General features: G+C 41.2%; 1 protein-coding gene across 20 annotated transcripts in view; it reads right to left on the bottom strand.

The window, feature by feature from the left end:
• The window catches only part of FOXP1 (forkhead box P1), a 523,713-nt gene that overhangs the window by 68,879 nt on the left and 437,881 nt on the right, over nucleotides 1-16,953 (bottom strand). For 11 of the 20 annotated variants that reach the window (XM_075073243.1, XM_075073242.1, XM_075073241.1 and 8 more), the window contains 2 exons: nucleotides 14,977-15,027; nucleotides 12,290-12,494 (listed from right to left, as the gene is read on the bottom strand). In XM_075073243.1, coding sequence (XP_074929344.1) covers nucleotides 12,290-12,494; nucleotides 14,977-15,027 — 256 coding nt within the window. The remainder of the gene's footprint in view (nucleotides 1-12,289; nucleotides 12,495-14,976; nucleotides 15,028-16,953) is intronic. The other 9 variants (XM_075073252.1, XM_075073251.1, XM_075073255.1 and 6 more) reach the window with 1 other exon arrangement.

Below are 16,953 nucleotides of genomic sequence, written 5' to 3'. Positions count from 1 at the left end.
CTGAGTACTGTGCTAACTAGTGGGAGCCTGAAGCTATACTGTGGAACAGAGCAGCTGGAGAGTGGAGCAGTTTATGGGATGGCTGTGACGGACCCACAGGACAGCTGGTGGAGTGGAGCGGCTGGCAGACGGAGTAGCTGTGGGGGCGTGTGGAGCAGCGCCACATAGAGCGAGCGGAGCCGAGCAGTTTGCTGGGACAACTGGAGCAGCTCACGAGGCAGCTGGTGAGCGGAGCAGTTTGTGAGGAGGCCGGAGGAGCAGAGTGGGAGCGGCTGGTAAGGCGTAGCAGTTCGTGGAGAAGGCGGAAGCAGAACCCACGGAGAGGCAGGCATTGGCCCTGGACCACTAAGGTGCCCCTTTCACCCAGCTGGGGGAGGGACCTCTAACAGATAGACTCTGAATTCTGGGTGGCATTGACCAGAGACTTTTGGTTGTTGGCTTTGGAGGATTGGACTTAAGACCCTAAGGGGAAAAGGACATTGCTAAAATGTACTTGGGGGGTGGTTATGGTTTGTGTTATAACTCTGTTGTGTGTTTCAATGGATGCCGCATTGTTTCCTTCCTTTATTAAAGGAATTTCGCCACAAGTACTGAGAGATACTACCCGATGCTTGCGAGAGGAGGGAAGGTGATTGCGCTCCTAAGAGGCGCCACAGGGGGGTGTGGTATGTAAGTGTCCCAGGTCACTGGGTGGGGGCTCGAGCCGGTTATGCCTTGTGTTATTGAAACGGAACCCCTGGATACTGAACCTGGCCCTTGTTGCTGCCAACTCAGAGGGGCAGAAGGGTTACATTAGTGGTAAGACATATTATGTGATATAACAGCTGTCATACTCAATGCTGGAGTTTTATTGAACAGCAGAGTAAATAGTCATACGAAAACCATCTAACTTGCTCCTCATTTTTAAGACATTTTCAAGAGTGTTTCTTTTTCCTTCCCAGATTGTTTTCTGTGTGACTGAAAATAATACAGCTCTTCTTCATCTCCCTGTCCAGTTCTTTCCAATAGTTAGCATCTCTGGTGCATATACTGAGAAATGATTCTCTTGCACACAAGAGAAAAAAAGAAAACATGCCATATTTTAACGTAAATAAAAAAAAGTTGACCTTTATCTTTTTTAAAGACCAATATATTAACACCTTTAATTGAAAGAGAAGACATTAGAGTTGGACACTAAGTACTGAGACAGGGATGTTTTACTAAAATTCTAGCTGCCAGAATTAAATGAAGTGCACATATGTACACAATTAGCAGAAAACCATCATCTATTTATTTGGTATGTAAAAAAACCATTAAGCTGCATTAAACAGACATGTAATTATCTGAGCTGCAAGAAAAGGGAGGAGATATGCAAAGTACTCAGATATCAAACAATGATCTGTTGGCCAGATGGAGGTATAAAACAATACATATGCTAAAATTTGGAAAAGTACTGCTGTGTGTCTGTGCCAAGGCTCACCCAATCTATTTAAAATGTTTTGGGTTTTTTTTGATATACAACTCCCAATACTAAACTAGTGTAATTGATCCTTATTACAAGTGACCAGAAACAAATGAAGCATTCAAGTTAAGAAGTTCTCTGATGTCAGGTCAGGTTCCTGGGGACTGTAAAGTGGCAAACATAATACCATTATTCATAAAAGGGCCACATGATAAAGTAAGCAATTACACTTGTGGAGGGAAATCCTAGGAATTATTTTGCGGGATTTTGTGAGAATTCCCTGAAAAGTATAATTTGATTAAAGATCTAAGACATGGGTGGATGAGGAAACGGTCTTGCGTAACTAATTTGCTAGCATTCCTCAAAGAAACGACTATCACGGTAGATGATGCACATAGTCAATGTAGTTGATGTTACAGTCTGATTAAAGAAACCCGCTGATAATGAAAATTAGCATGGACTTGGGTCATGGAAGAGGGAATTTTTAAAAAGCAGGTTGGGTAGAAAACTGACTCTGAACAGGAAAGCAAACGGCAATTAATGGTATTTTCTCTAGCTGTAATGAGAATACCAATTGTATGCAGTGCTGACAAATTGAGCTATAATATCTATCTATAAGTAAGACAAATAAATGGAAGGAAAACAGGAAACTGATTCTCAGCTTTCATAAAGCGTCATAGCTCCACTGGCATCAATGGGGCTGTGACAATTTACACCAGGTGCAACTCTTCTCCACAAAGTTAAGCCATCCTGCTAGTGCTAGATACCATGAGGAAATGAGGCAGCTAGATGCAGTTTTTCGACCATTTAAATGGAAGTTTCATATAGGCTTTAAAAGAACAACTATATGCCTGGGGTCAAAACAGAGACTTTGGATCAAATTCAGCTCTGGAGTAACTGAATGCAACTGCATTAAATGTCAACGGATTGCACACACTTATGTACCAGGAATAAGGGCCAGATTCTGACACACTTACTCGCCTTGAGTTGTGCTCACCTATTCTTTGAATAGTTTCATTGAAATCCTGGAGTAAGGCACTTATGGTGAGTAAGGCTGGCCAAATCAGGCCCTAAATGGCACAACCATGCAGCACAAACCAAAGTCTAGATGCTCCCTGCCCATGGGGATGGTTGGAGTTGGTCCTGCTTTGAGCAGGGGGGTGGACTAGATGACCTCCTGAGGTCTCTTCCAACCCCAATCTTCTGCGTCTACGTAAAAGTGAGAGAGAGGAACAATATCCACCACCTCTTGTGAGCTTCCAGCCAACTACATTATCGGCTCAGTACCACCTGTATTTTGGAAAAGGAGAGGGACTGGCATTGATTTTTAGAGCAAGCTGAGCTCCATGGGTAATATGGTAATGTCCATGGCACCTCATATATATATGAAGCCAAATGAAGGGTCCACTGATGTCTGTATGATCCTCACTCACCCCCATTCTTAGGAGGAGGGTTGGTATGTGGCAGAGGCCGGCAACTTTTTGATGACTTTAACATACTGCAGAAGGGGGTTTTGGTGCCACATAGGGAAGGGCAGCTAAAGACACAAGTTTACTGCTGATCAGGGCTGTAATGATTTACAATGCTCACTGCATTGTTCTCTACCGTTCAGAGGAAACTTATCCAGTGTACATAGTCCCTAACACCTCCCCTCCTGGCCAACCTTGGCCAGGCAAAGCTACAATTGGAAGAGATATGGCCACGATGGGCAAGAGGACATCGCTTTCCCCTCCAATCCCGTTACGGTAGGTTCTCCATAACGTGGATCCACATGCAATGGAGGGGATCCCATGCATTTCTGTTGTGCAGAACACAGAAAAAGGTCGTAACAGCTGGCCTACAGAACATGGCGCAGCCTTCATTTAAGGCAGAATATAAGGTGAAATACAACTGAAACTCTAATTTTATAAATATCTGTTTGGAGGAAAAGGCGGGAAGGGGTCGAACGAGCAAATAAATCAGTTGTAGCCTAATAGATGTAGGCCAATAATAGAGGTATAAGAAGTGCATACTGGCGAAGGTTTCAAAAACCAACTGCACAGAAGAAAGCAGATGTGGAGGAGCAGATTCTTCCTTGCCCTGCGTCACTGGCACCAGGGCAGAATGAGTGCCAATGACTACACAAGAAGCAAGCAATGGATAAGACGACCCTGGGAGTATACAGAGACAACAGGCTGAATTATTTCATCCAGACTATTAATTACGGGCCACATTCCAGAGTCTATAATCAAGCTGAACCACTATTCACTCAGATTGGTTGGCATTAGGGTTGCCAATTTTGGTTGGCTGTATTCCTGGAGATTTCATCACATGACAAGCCTCGATTCCTGGAGACTCCAGGCCAATCCTGGAGGGTTGGCAACTCTAGTTGGCATGTAAGGTTAAAACAAAACACTGTATATTAAGATTAAGAAGCAGATCAATGGTCTTCCACACCACTACCCTCTCCTCCTTTAGATCCTTCTTCAAGATTAATTCGTTCCGTAATGCATGCAAGAAAAGAATCACATAAATCATCTACTTATTTATTCCATTTATTTATCCGATGAGTTAACTGCCTACTCGTGGAGGGAAGGGATTCAGTTATGATAGAAAAGGACACAAAGACGGTAAAAATAAGTCAGGGAATTCATGGAGGCTTTAGAAAGGTTTACTGGACAAATGGTCTTTTCCTTGTCTAGTAATACTATATCATAATTCACATATATAATTGCAACCCTCAAACTAATAAACTTCCATTTTAATGAATTAAGACATACATATGTACATGAACACATCCACCTATCATCATCTTGTTGTTGCAATCAACAAAGAGCTCCAGACTTAGAATTGAGACTCTCCAAAATACGGGAAGAAAAATCATATTGCCCCAGATTCTCTCCTGTGGCAAAGCTGCTTTTTTTGCTACTCTGCTGGAACAAAACAGCCCTAAAGTCTGCAGATCCATCTAAAGAAGGACTGCCCCCAGCATAGGAGGACCTTCTGGTGACAGGGGATGGTATAATGAGATTGCCTACAAGGCAGGTGGCCCACTGGTGACTGCCAGTAGTAAAAACCACCAACTGCTGGAGATGGGATACTAGATGGGGAGAGCTCTGAGTTACTATAGAGAATTCTTTCCCAGGTGTGTGGCTGGTGAGTCTTGCCCACATGCTCAGGGTCTAACTGATCACCATACTTGGGGTCGGGAAGGAATTTTCCCCTGGGTCAGATTGGCAGAGACCCTGGGTTTTTTTCGTCTTCCTCGGCAGCTTGGGGCACCAGTCACTGGCAGGTTTAAACTAGTGTAAATAGTGAATTCTCTGTAACTTGAAGTCTTTAAACCATGATTTGAGGACTTCAGTAACTCAGTCTTAGGTTAGGGGGTCTATTTCAGGAGCAGGGGAGGTTCTGTGGCCTGCAATGTGCAGGAGGTCAGACTAGATGATCACAATGGTCCCTTCTAACCTTAAAGTCTATGAGAGACAGAACTGGTGTAGCATGTGCGACCAGTGCTTCTCTACACTCCGAAAATTCCAGCTACCATATCAGCCTCTTGGGAGTGCTGACAACTGCATAAGTTACAGCAGCCTGGCAATCGCTCTAGCTTATGTAGCGGGACTGGATCAGTGTACAGACACCTGAGAATACTTGGAGACTTCATGTGTTACATTACATAATAATAGTACCATCCAGCTCTTCTACAGTGCTTTTCATAAGTTTATTTCAAAGTATTTTACAAAGGGGATCAGGATCATAATCTTTGTAAGTTTCTGGACAATTTCAGATAATTTTAAATGAGTCATGCATTTAGATATACTTTGACTTAAAATACTTACGTACAAATATTTTAAACATGTTTATATTACAGCTATGACAATGCCCGACGACCTTTAAAGTAAGGAGTCACGTACATAAAACACTTTAGCAAATACATTTTTGCTGCCGTGTTAACGAAATGTGTGAGTTTCCCCAAAATGAAGACGTAGTGGAACAATATGAAAAAGACAAGCTTCTACATACAGCAGATGTTCTTAACTGGCTTTATTTATTTATTTACGTACTGTGAAAAGAGAGCTTGTTATTGCAGAAACCCAAATGCTGATAAGATGATGAGAGGTTTGCATGCTAGCTGATGGTCTCACTTTCTTATTCTTTGTGAATAGAAGTATCTATAACTAAATATTTCCCTTAGGGTACTGATGACTGAGGTATGTTTATTGCATTGAGTGAATTTATATATATATATATATAAATATATATATAAAATCAGCACAATAAACATTATTAACTTGTCTGAGTAAAATCAAAGCATGAAACACACAGGCAGTGCTGAATTCTAATGATGCTGAATACCCATGATTGCATGGGGAAAGGATTTTAACAAGCCTTGATTTGAGCTTTGGCATCCGCCTCACAAATCACACGAAATGTTCTCCCTTTAATAGTGCTGAATATTGATAAATGTCTCTGCACGCCACAACAGGGAAGTTGGTCTCTATTGGCAATCTTTACCAAAGTGTGTTTTTTCCTTCTCAACACTCAAGGGTTTACCCTGAATGATTTAATTATAATTTTCCTTGTGTAAGACAAATTAAAGAGGAGAGTAGGAGTGTCATGCCAAAGCAGATTATTTATCTCCTTAACAGATTGCTGTGCACCAAACCCCAGAGCTGCTGCCGCTGCTGCTACTTACAGAACTGGGCTCGATGTGGGACAAAAGCATAGATGTAATATACATTTAAAGACAAAGTGAATGAAAGCATTAACCCATTATTTCTAGCTGGAATTATATCATTTAATTATAAAAGGGTTCCTGTCAAAGTAGAATGCACAGGGCATTAAAAAAACAAAACCAACCCTCTCAGTCAACCTCTCTCTTTTCTTGACCTATTTTACAAATTGAGAATATCCATTGCTCCAAAATGCATTTGGTTCCCACTTGGGTCGCCTGAAGCTGTGCATGCATATCAGAATCTTCCCATGGGTGGCTGTATTTGCTATTTGTCTAGCGGTAGAGGAGAACCGTGATCCGGTTCTGCTGACGGTCTCCTCTGATTAACTACAGTTACCACTGCTGCCACCACCATCACAAATCTGAGCTCAGATCCACCAATCTGATACGTGCAGGCAGACCCTTAAGCCTATGGGTACCCAGCTGCAGGACTAGGGCTTGGTGACATCTGAGTATGTTTAAAAAAAAAATAAAAAAATTCTTCCATTCTTTTAAAGTACTTATCCATTGCTCAAATCCCTTTGTCCAGAACATGCAGGGCTCGACACTGATCTCCAAATGGTTTTACATGGGCGCCTCTATCTCCACTGACATCAGTGGAGTTACTCTGCTTTACAGCATGGTCAGCAACAACAGAAGCAAGTCCACCGGCTCAATAACTCCACAAAATCCAGAACGAAGTGCCTGGTAACATGTGCCAGGGAGGAGGAGGATGGGGACAACAACAATTATCTCCCACATAACCAACTTGCATCCCTAAAGCTCACTCCCTGTCCAAAAGCCCAAAGGAAGGGGAGGAAAGGCTTTATGCACACCCTACAAGCTAATGTTACTCCTACCCGCATGTGATTATTTATTGCTGCTGGGTGATCATTAGCGTGTGGCTGTAAATGATTAATGGTTAGGGCATTTGGAGCATTTCCAGTGTTTTTTATTATTTAAATCTAAATCAGTAACTCTGGAATGGGTCAGATCAAGGCTGACAGCAAGTTCCACTGGTCTTATGCTGAAGATGCCCTGTCACCAGCTTCATTTCTTTTAAACAGGTGTATCTCTCCTGATAATCAATGCACAGATCTCACACGGAGCGTGAGGAGGATGCCAGCTGGGTGGCCCAAACCACGCAGGACTCTCTGGTTCAATGCAAAGCGACAGACTATGGAGCACTTGTGTTCCTCATGTGAAACACTGCTCAGTAAGTGGGCAGTCGTGTTCTGCATGAAGTTGGTCTTGAAGTTCCAGATGGTCTTGAAGTCTAGTCCAATTGCAGTGGGTGTTACAACAGCTTAGTCTGGAGATAGCACACACACAAATAACTGGTGCTCTCCTCGCACGTGAGATGAAAATTTAACATGCTTGCCAGTTCCTACTGATACAGGGAAAAAAAAGGGCACTTGGCTTTAGTGGCAACTTAAGCCCCCGGGGATCCAGCCAGCCCAACCAGCAGATCTGCATAATGAGTGGTGCTTACATTCCTCCAGTCAGGATGCTGATTTCGTCTCTGCCAACTCTTCCTGTGGCTCTCCCCATTCTGCTAAAATGAGCTCCATCTTACCTGGACTGAGCCACAGCTTGTTCACCCTCCTCTCAGCCCCAATCCAATTCACCCAACTGGTTGTTCTGCTCAACAAGCTGGGTCAGATGGAATAAAAGAGACAGGCTCCAATCCTTGAGTCTAGCCAAGCAGTGCTCAATACAGGCCCAAGAGGGACAGCAGGATAAAGGGGGGCGTAGGTGCTGGCCTTGTTTCCTTCTCTAGGCCCATGCCCTCTGCGCAGGAGAGTCTCCCATGCTGGAGGAATCTTTGCTTGCCCAATGAGTGCAGCTGTGCTGCTCTTTTGAGCCATTGCAGCAGTGCAAATGTGTTGTAGCATGGTGCCAGGATCTGGCCCACAGAGCTGAAACTCATCTGTCAATTTTAGGATTTTGTTCTAGTGCCCATCACTGCACAGTCTCAACAGTCGCTGGAGCCGTTGGAATCCATTTTCTCACTAACTCTCCTCAGAATGCCACACAGAACAGAAAGGGTGCCAAGACACAATCTGCTGTACCCTCCAAAAGACCATTCTTTGGGCAGAAAAGCAACTACCCGAAACTATCCACAGGATAACGTGCTGCTAAGAAAGGAACTTTCTGTGCTGCCAAGAAGTTTATGTACCGCTTGTAGCCTACTAGCAAGAAGTGTTAGGTCTAGATTGATGTTCAGAACTGCCATTCGTACATTTCCTGACATACTCGCCCATATCCTGACATCCCCTCCTATTTAAGTAAAATCTGCCTTGATGGGTTTTGACCGAACACCGAGTGCAGGATCAGGTCCATATACTTACTTCCCAAGTTTCATTTTTCAATCTGGTATTAGATGAGAAAAAAATATGAAGTCTATGTTGTCTCTGCTATTATTTTGTAGGTTTCTTCCCTCTGTTTGCTTTTAAATATACATCTCAACCCATTAGAAGGTACTTTTTTCTGACTACAGGGATGGCACACAAATACTCTTTCGAAGAGGAAGTGAGTGAAATACATCTAAACAAGAAGAGTTTTGTGTGTCATGTGAAATCTAGGCAGGCACCACAATGCCTGATGAGACTGCTACAAAAACCTTAAGTGCATCAGCAGGTATTCTTCTGTGTATAGTCTCCTGCTCTCCTTATGGACAAAGATGGAATTCAATCACTGCAGCAAATGGATGGCATAAACCTTCGGTACCTCAAATAGAGAAAGGCAAAGCAAAGTCCAGAGCCCTCTTATTTTAATTCCCAGCTGTGTTTGTATTTTTATATTTTGATAATGTGGGGAACTTAATACATAAACAACTAAGTATTGTAATAAACTAATATACTGGGTATTATAAATTCAACTGAGGTTTTTCCTAAAGTCTCTCGCTAACTTATTACATGCCAAAACCTTCAGTGATACATTAATAACTAATTATTTGTGTGGAATTCACTAACAAAACATATGTATCACCTTGTTTGAAAAGTAATCGCCTTCAGACCAACATTTATAATATAGTGTATAGACAAAATATTTTCAGCTCTGCTTTACAATAACATGGAAAGCAAGTTCCTATTTCAAAATGGATTCATACATCCATTACATCATAAATCCCATAGTTGGAATAAATAAATTACCTAGGGAGGTTGTGGAATCTCCATCATTGGAGATTTTTAAAAGTAAGTTAGACAAACACCTGCCAGGAAGGGTCTAGATCAGAGGTAGGCAAACTATGGCCTGCGAGCCACATCCAGACCGTGGGACCCTCCTGCCCAGCCACTGAGCTCCTGGCCCAGGAGGCTTCCCCCCCCCAGCTCCCCCCTGCTGTTCCCCCTCCTCCACAGCCTCAGCTCATTGCGCCACCGGAGCAATGGTCTTGGCAGCGAGCTCTTGCCAGGCAATGTAGCTGCAGAGATGCGACCTGACCCGGTGCTCTGTGCTGCGTGGTGGCGTGGCTGGCTCCAGCCAGGTGGCGCAGCTGCCTGTCCTGGTGCTCTGGGCAGCACAGCTGTAGCGCTGCCAGCCATCGGTGCTCAAGGAAGCATGGTAAGGGGGCAGGGAACTGGGGGAGGGGAGTTGGACAGAGGGAAGAGAAGTTTGGGGTGGTGGTCAAGGTGTGCATGTGGATAGGAGTCGGGGTGCTCAGAGGGCAGGGAACAGGGGGGTTGAATGGGGGCAGGGGCCCCCAGGTGGCAGTTAGGAAGGAGGGGGGTTGGATGGGGCAGCAGGGGGCAGTCAGGGGCAGGGGTTCTGGGGGCAGTCAGGGGACAGGGAGCGGGGGAGATGGGGTGAACTGGATGGGGCAGGAGTCCGGGAGTGGGGTGGGGCAGTGTCAGGGAACAAGAAGGGCGGGGGGGTCAGATGGGGGCGGGGCTAGGCCACGCCTGGGTGTTTGGGGAGGCACGGCCTCCCCTAACCGGCCCTCCATACAATTTTGGAAACCTGATGCAGCCCTCAGGCCAAAAAGTTTGCCTGCCCCTGGTCTAGATAATACTTAGTCCTGCCATGAGTGCAGGGGACTGGACTAGATGACCTCTCGAGGTCCCTTCCAGTCCTGTGATTCTATCTCCACTGTGTTCCAAACTTAACTTAGGGAGGGACCTATTGTTTCCTACTGAGAGCAGACCCATTCCATTGTGTGGTCTTCAATTGTTTGAAAAAACTTGCATTTTTTAAAAATATCTCAGAGTACAAATATGACCAGAAAAATCATAAAAACCTCTTCTTTTGTACAAGTAGTAAAGATACAATCTAATCATTTAATGAAACCCTATCAAGTTAGTTTAGTATCCCATCTATTCCTTCGTGGAAACTATATCCTGGATGGTGTGTGTTATAACCAATACACTGGTTTCATATCTATATATGAATGTACACTTGTATGAACATCAGAGTCCTTCCTATGTAAGTTACAAAATTATTCCTACTGTATATAACAATATCTCAACAGTAATTTTCTCAAGGGTGTGTTCTATATATTATACCTATACATAACAGCTTGAATTTCTTAATGTTAGAAAGATATGCGATGCGTTCATGTAGTTTTCTTATCAACATGCTTTCAATCACTGGAATAACTCCCAGGCTTGAAAAAAATCACTCATCTACTTCCCCATGAGTAAAAGGGTGAAGGAAGAACAAATCTATCCATTTCTGTGGAATCTAGCTTTCGTCAAAAACTAAACAGTACATTTCTAGGCTAGCGAAGAGAATCTTCTGAAATGTCAACTAACATACATAGTACTGTCTTCCTTAGTCTGCAGACCTAGTTCCAGACCCTCTGCTGCTGTTTCCAATTAGCAGCAAAGAGAAAAGCAAGACTTTGGTCAGTCTCAATGTTACTACTCAGAATCTCTGTGGACAAAGGGGGAAGGGAAAGGGATTGTGTCAAATTTCACTGTGCTGCTTGGGAAAACTATGTAGAAAACCAGAGGCTCCGTGGAAGAAGAATGGAGTAGCAGAGGTGTCCTATTGTCAACAGTTGGCAGGCTGGTAGAGGGATGAAGACTACAGTAGGGACTTTGGAGGGAAGGATCTCCTTCCAGCAGCTAAAAGGAGGTGGGAGTTGATATGAAAGAGCAGGCTCCCTGGTTGGAATTCCAAACACACCTTTCCATCATGTCACTAGGGATAGGAACTGCACATCTCATCAGAGCATGCTGTAGGACCTCACGAGGAGGGACACACCTTTCATATCAGTCTCTGGCTAGTAAGTGTCTGGTATCGTTTTGCAAGCACAGATAAACTGTTTCATAGAATATGAATCTTGGTTTGACACGTGTGTGTACGCGCACACACAGGGTTCAGACTAAACCTTAAGAGTTCAGGCTTACAGTAGCTTTCCAAACAAAAACAAGAACTCTCCTTGACTTAGAAGCATATATTTCACTGTAATCAATAGTTAAAAATACATTAGAAGTACCTTATGGAAGTGATGCAGAAATGTCAGGGGGAGAAGAACCGCAATGAAATAGCCTTCACCTCAAGTGGAACCATACTTAAGAAGCATCTTCAACAGACAATCCCTGAATTAAGCCACCGCTTTCAAACTACCACCCAGGCAAGTACAAATTAGTTCAAACTTTTAAAAACCAACCCTGTGCCAGTAATCCGAATATACAGGTACTTTAAAAGAAATATTGCACTTCTTATCAACCTGGAAAATTCAAGTCTGTTCTGTTTTGTGGGAGTTGGTGAGTACAGAAGCTCTGCAATCATATAAGAGAATGTAAGACAAGGAACTACGACATGGTAACAAGGTGGATGATGTATGATAAAATGGGTGGTACTGACCAACTAATTCTTCCTCACCCTGATTTAAATCCCTAGGGCACATCAACAGTAACACTAATACCATGTTGGAAATGTTTAAACAGTTTTAATAAACTAATCATGCATGCATTGGTGCAGCATTCATTCAATTAGCAAGCCATACAGACCTAAACAAAAGGGCCAAATTCTGCCCCCTCATAAATCTTCTGCAAACTCACTGCAGTCAATGGCAGGAAAAAGCAAGGAGAAAAAAAGCAAGGTTGTCAGCCACCATTGTAAATAATCTCCCGTTAGAGTCACCAATATCACAATAACCAAAGATATTGATTTACATGTAGATATACGTAAATTCTACCAGCACCTACCTCTCCCTTTTAGGAGTGTGGACCGATAGCTGTCCATTAGTTGAGGCGTGTGAGTTTATTATTAAGGAGGTCTTAGAAGGTGCTGAAGAGGAGACACATGTGGTGGACAAATCCAAACTGCTGTGGTTGTTGCTTGCTATTTCCTCTGCTGTATGAGAGCTCGTCACTTCTTTCCAGAGCTGCTGCAGTTCTGTTGGAATCATGCCTGAAACAAACAAATTGGATAATTAAATCAATTAACAGCTAATTCGGTCCTCTTAAAACAGTAATTAAATCAAAGAGTCAGTAAACAAAGCCTAGTGTTAGTTTTCTGTGGGTTTTTTTTTTTTTTTTAAACTAAAGGCTAATACAGAAGTAACACTTCATGTTTCCTGCTAAATTGATTAGCGCCCAACATGCAGTTCCTATTGAGGCAAGATTTCTGGGGGGAAATATGTACCGTTAATTAGTATTTCTATGATTTTTGTACCAGAGAGCCCAATCCCAAAGTCCCTTTGGAGGCAGAGCTCCAAATGAGTTTTGCCCGTGAGATCACTGCAAGAAAGTGGGGCTAGGCTATACTCTCCAGCCATCTGAAGAAATTTTGTTGCATTTTTTAGAAAGAAAGAATTGAAAACATTCTAATCTATTTTTAGAACCAAGGAAGATCTTCAAATAAAATTATTCAACTGTGTTGTTATGACAACATGAACCACAATGTGACTAATTTTGTGCTTTAGTTTTAAATGATGACAAATAGCTTTATTATTAAATACAGTTTTTATTAATCACTTTTAGACATAAATTATGAATTCATATTGTCTTCCTGGAATGCTTTTCAAATTTTAACAGTCAAATTGATTATACTATGATTATTTCATTAACACACCTATCTTTCTCATTAATTTCGGTTTCTAGTACTGCTCACTTAATTGATGGATGTGTCTATTGAAAAACTGTATAACTTTCTATACAAGTAACACTATTATTACTGTCATTTCTTAGATCAATGCTAATGAGCCATTCAAAAGTGAAATGAAAACATAAAATAAGCTTCAAGAAATGTTGTTTCGTAGTAGCGTCAAAATGGACACCAGCCTTATTTACAAGGTTCAACCGGCATTCCAGGTGAGAACTTTACACACCATCAGTGGGACAAAATTCATCCGTGCAGATACATCTGGGAGTAACATGGCCCAGTACAACCTGGACTTTGATCATGTTATAAATGTAATCTTTATTCAGAAAGCATGATCTAACCTCTCAGATCACAGAACATTTCAATGCTATTTCAGAACAGTATGGGAGAATAGAATAAGCAGAAGAGACAATATCTTTTTGAAGACATCTAAAATATATAAAATCCTGAAAGTTTTCAAATGAAATAAATAAATAGTCTGCTTTAGAATCGGACTTCCTGGGTATTTGGTCCAGTGTTCATTGTTTCAGTGTGTTGTAACACTGCAGCTATCCTAAGGAAATCTGCCATTTTCTGAATACACAGCAGCAGCTCAAACAGGCATGTATCCTACCAAACCTACGGTATTGGGAGGGAGAGGCAGCATGCATTATATTCATTTGAAACACATAATAAAAAATGCCAAGGTCTAAATTTAATTTATTTTTGTCATTTAGAATACAATGGATAGATAATCATCTCAACGTGATCAGCCAAACATCTTTACTTTGCTAAACTGTTAAAGATTTTAATTATGCTAGCTTTGGAGAGCACTGGTCTAATGAGGCGATAGACTCCAGAGAATCTAAGTGGTTAAGAACTGTGAAATGAGTCTGATAGGATTTTTTTATATTCACCGTGGATCGTTTGCATATCAAAGAGGAGTAAATTATTGCACGACAGACCAATAACCTTCCCCGCCTTTCTGAGAGTAGCATTAACAAAAACAGTTGGTCTCTGCTAACGGTTCACTGCAAAAAATGCTAAAATGCTTAAGTATCTGCAATTAATATATATTATAAAAGAAGCTTCAATTTATACATTAGGTGATCAGACAGTCTTAGGACACATCTATCTCTCGAAAGCCAAGTCATTTTTCTTTCATAAATATCAAATGCCAATTATATGTTGATGGATTTTGTCCCAAATGAGCATTTAGTTATTAGACATATTCAATTATTACTTGTTCCCTGAAAATAAACCTCTGAGGCAAATTAAACAAAGAGAAAGGTCAGTACACAAGCCTATGTCCTGTTTTGCTGCATCTGGGCGATTATTTTCAAACACCTTGCAAAGTGACAGTGTGGGATGTATTTTTAGCTAACATGCTTGACAGGACTGTCTGCACACTAACAATTACCTGTGAATAGGGCTGACCCTTAACATCACTGTTTACTCAATTGCAACAATAGTGAATAGGCTTGGCTGTTGCTGATAACATATTGATATGAGACCATATGAGTCCACAACACTTATTTTTATTTTGGGGGGATGAACAAATAGAGAAAGAATAATAGTCTTTGGGGTGGGGGGGCACTATCTGTATCTGTAGACAAGTAGTAGATTTTTAATTGGTAGTAGAAGATCTTTAGAATTCACCTAATCATTTTTGGATATATTAATGATTCATTTGAAGACAAAGCTTTTAAGTGTTAAAGCAATACCCCCCCACCCCCAAAAGTCAGTAGGTTTGCTCTACACTTAATACACAAGCATAACTCAGATTAACATTAATGAGAATTATAGTCACCTTTCAATGTATGAGGGTAACGTTCAGTTTGGAAGTGGAAGGCAGCAAATGCTGTGTAGTAGCAACCAACGTAGGTAATAAGAGCCAGGTTTCAGGTCAGATGGGATTAAATAACAGAATTGTAATTATGACATCATATATATACACACACAAGTGATACCAGTTACTTTAAAGTGACCAAATCACGGCCATCACTTGGTTAGAAAGCAAAATTTAACACTTCAACGATAACTCCAAAGATGATTCCTAACTAAACTGTCAAATTAACAGTTGAAAGATATGCTTATTGCTCGTCAATCTAAATGGTTCTTAAATACAGTGGCCCTAAAAGTATCTTCCAAAACGATGGAACAAATGCTAAAAATCAAACCAAATATGGCAATTAACATAATAAATTATGTAATTTACCCTTATATAATTTCATTATAATATTAAGGGACACGTTTTAAATCAAGCCTCTAAAATTGCATGTGCAACGATCTGTGGTCACAATTATTTATGTCCGCAACTTTGCAGTTGCAAACAACAGGATTTAGACCTATAACTGCCTAATCTGAGAGAGCAATCAGACAACTAGATGTCTCCATCCTATTATTTGCAGACCTGAAGTGAGATTTGCAAGTTTAATTTTATAGCCTGATTTTGAAGAACTAGCCTTAATAGTTCAGAATACTGCTGAAATTGGGTTTATTTTAAAATTGTGGTTGTGTGCAGATGTAAAATCCAGATTACAGATGTGTCCAAGATCTGCACGACACTGCAGAGATTACAAAAATATAACATTAGAGGATGTGCTATTTTGTATAAGACAATAGGTAAGTGCGGAAACAAAAAATGTAGTTTGAACAATGAACGAATTCTGAAAACCAAAACAAAAATTACATATAAACTGTGGTTCACTCCTTGGAAACATTTATTAATATTACAACTACTATATGCCATCTAGAATGCGACTAGGTAGCAAATGCTTTAATTTGTCATGAATACATGTCTACATTTATTCGAGGTTTTTGTGTGTTTTACAGTATTTGTTCAGTCTGGCAAAATATTCTCAAAGAAAATGGTACACTAGGGATTCTTTTTTAAATTAAAGAGTTTTTACAAATTATTTTAAACCATAACTCTGGCTCATCATTGCTTTTTTCAGGACAACTAGTCCCTTTCGTTATGAAAGAAAATGCAGGCACGGGTTTAAAAAATGTATGTTGTGGGGACAGTTGACAGATTACTGTTCATGGAACTCAATTTCACAACCCCAGGTATCACTGGCTCAAAGACAAACCGAGTTGCTCAACCTCTTTTTGTCCTTGTACCTCCATACCCAGGTGACCACGTTCAAGCAAGCAGAAAGTTGATTTAAACCTCATAATGACATCAGTTTTAAGCCACCATCTCTCTCTCTCTGATAAAAAAAAAAAGTGTTGTATTCCAACCTGCCTGAATTCTCAAGTTATGTTTTTTTTTAAACTGAGTCCCAGTTTCACAAGGGATGATATCAACACTATAGTTCATTTCCCCACTAGAATCAGACCTCTGAAGCACCTCTGTTTATACTTATGTGAACTCTGGCATGCAGCTAGACACCCCTTCGGTTTTAAATATGCTCCTTCTTAATGTTATAGGGACTAATAGTTACACTACACTGCTAACCATATCAATCAATGCCATGACTGCTGAATTACCTACTGGTGTCTCTGATGTGTTACTGCACAGATTACACTTCATGCATCACCACATTCATTTCTTTCACATTACGCATGAGCGTGTCTTGTCACTGCCCAATTGCCCTCTTTTGGACAGCTTAACTGATATACTATACAATGAACCTTACTGAGCAATTTAATAGTATAGGAGCTGTGGGAAAAATTAGAAAGGTTGAAGCTTGAGTCCAGTGGGTATGTAGGAACAGCTTGCGATGTTTCCAACAATAAATCTGAAGGTGTAATTAATGCACGTTGTAACATTTTGCAAATACAA

Source organism: Chelonoidis abingdonii, chromosome 17, assembly GCF_003597395.2.
Source record: "Chelonoidis abingdonii isolate Lonesome George chromosome 17, CheloAbing_2.0, whole genome shotgun sequence".
In the NCBI taxonomy this organism is placed as follows: Eukaryota; Metazoa; Chordata; order Testudines; family Testudinidae; genus Chelonoidis; species Chelonoidis abingdonii.
The sequence above is the reverse complement of the archived record's forward strand: the minus strand, read 5'-3'. Positions and strand labels throughout refer to the sequence as shown.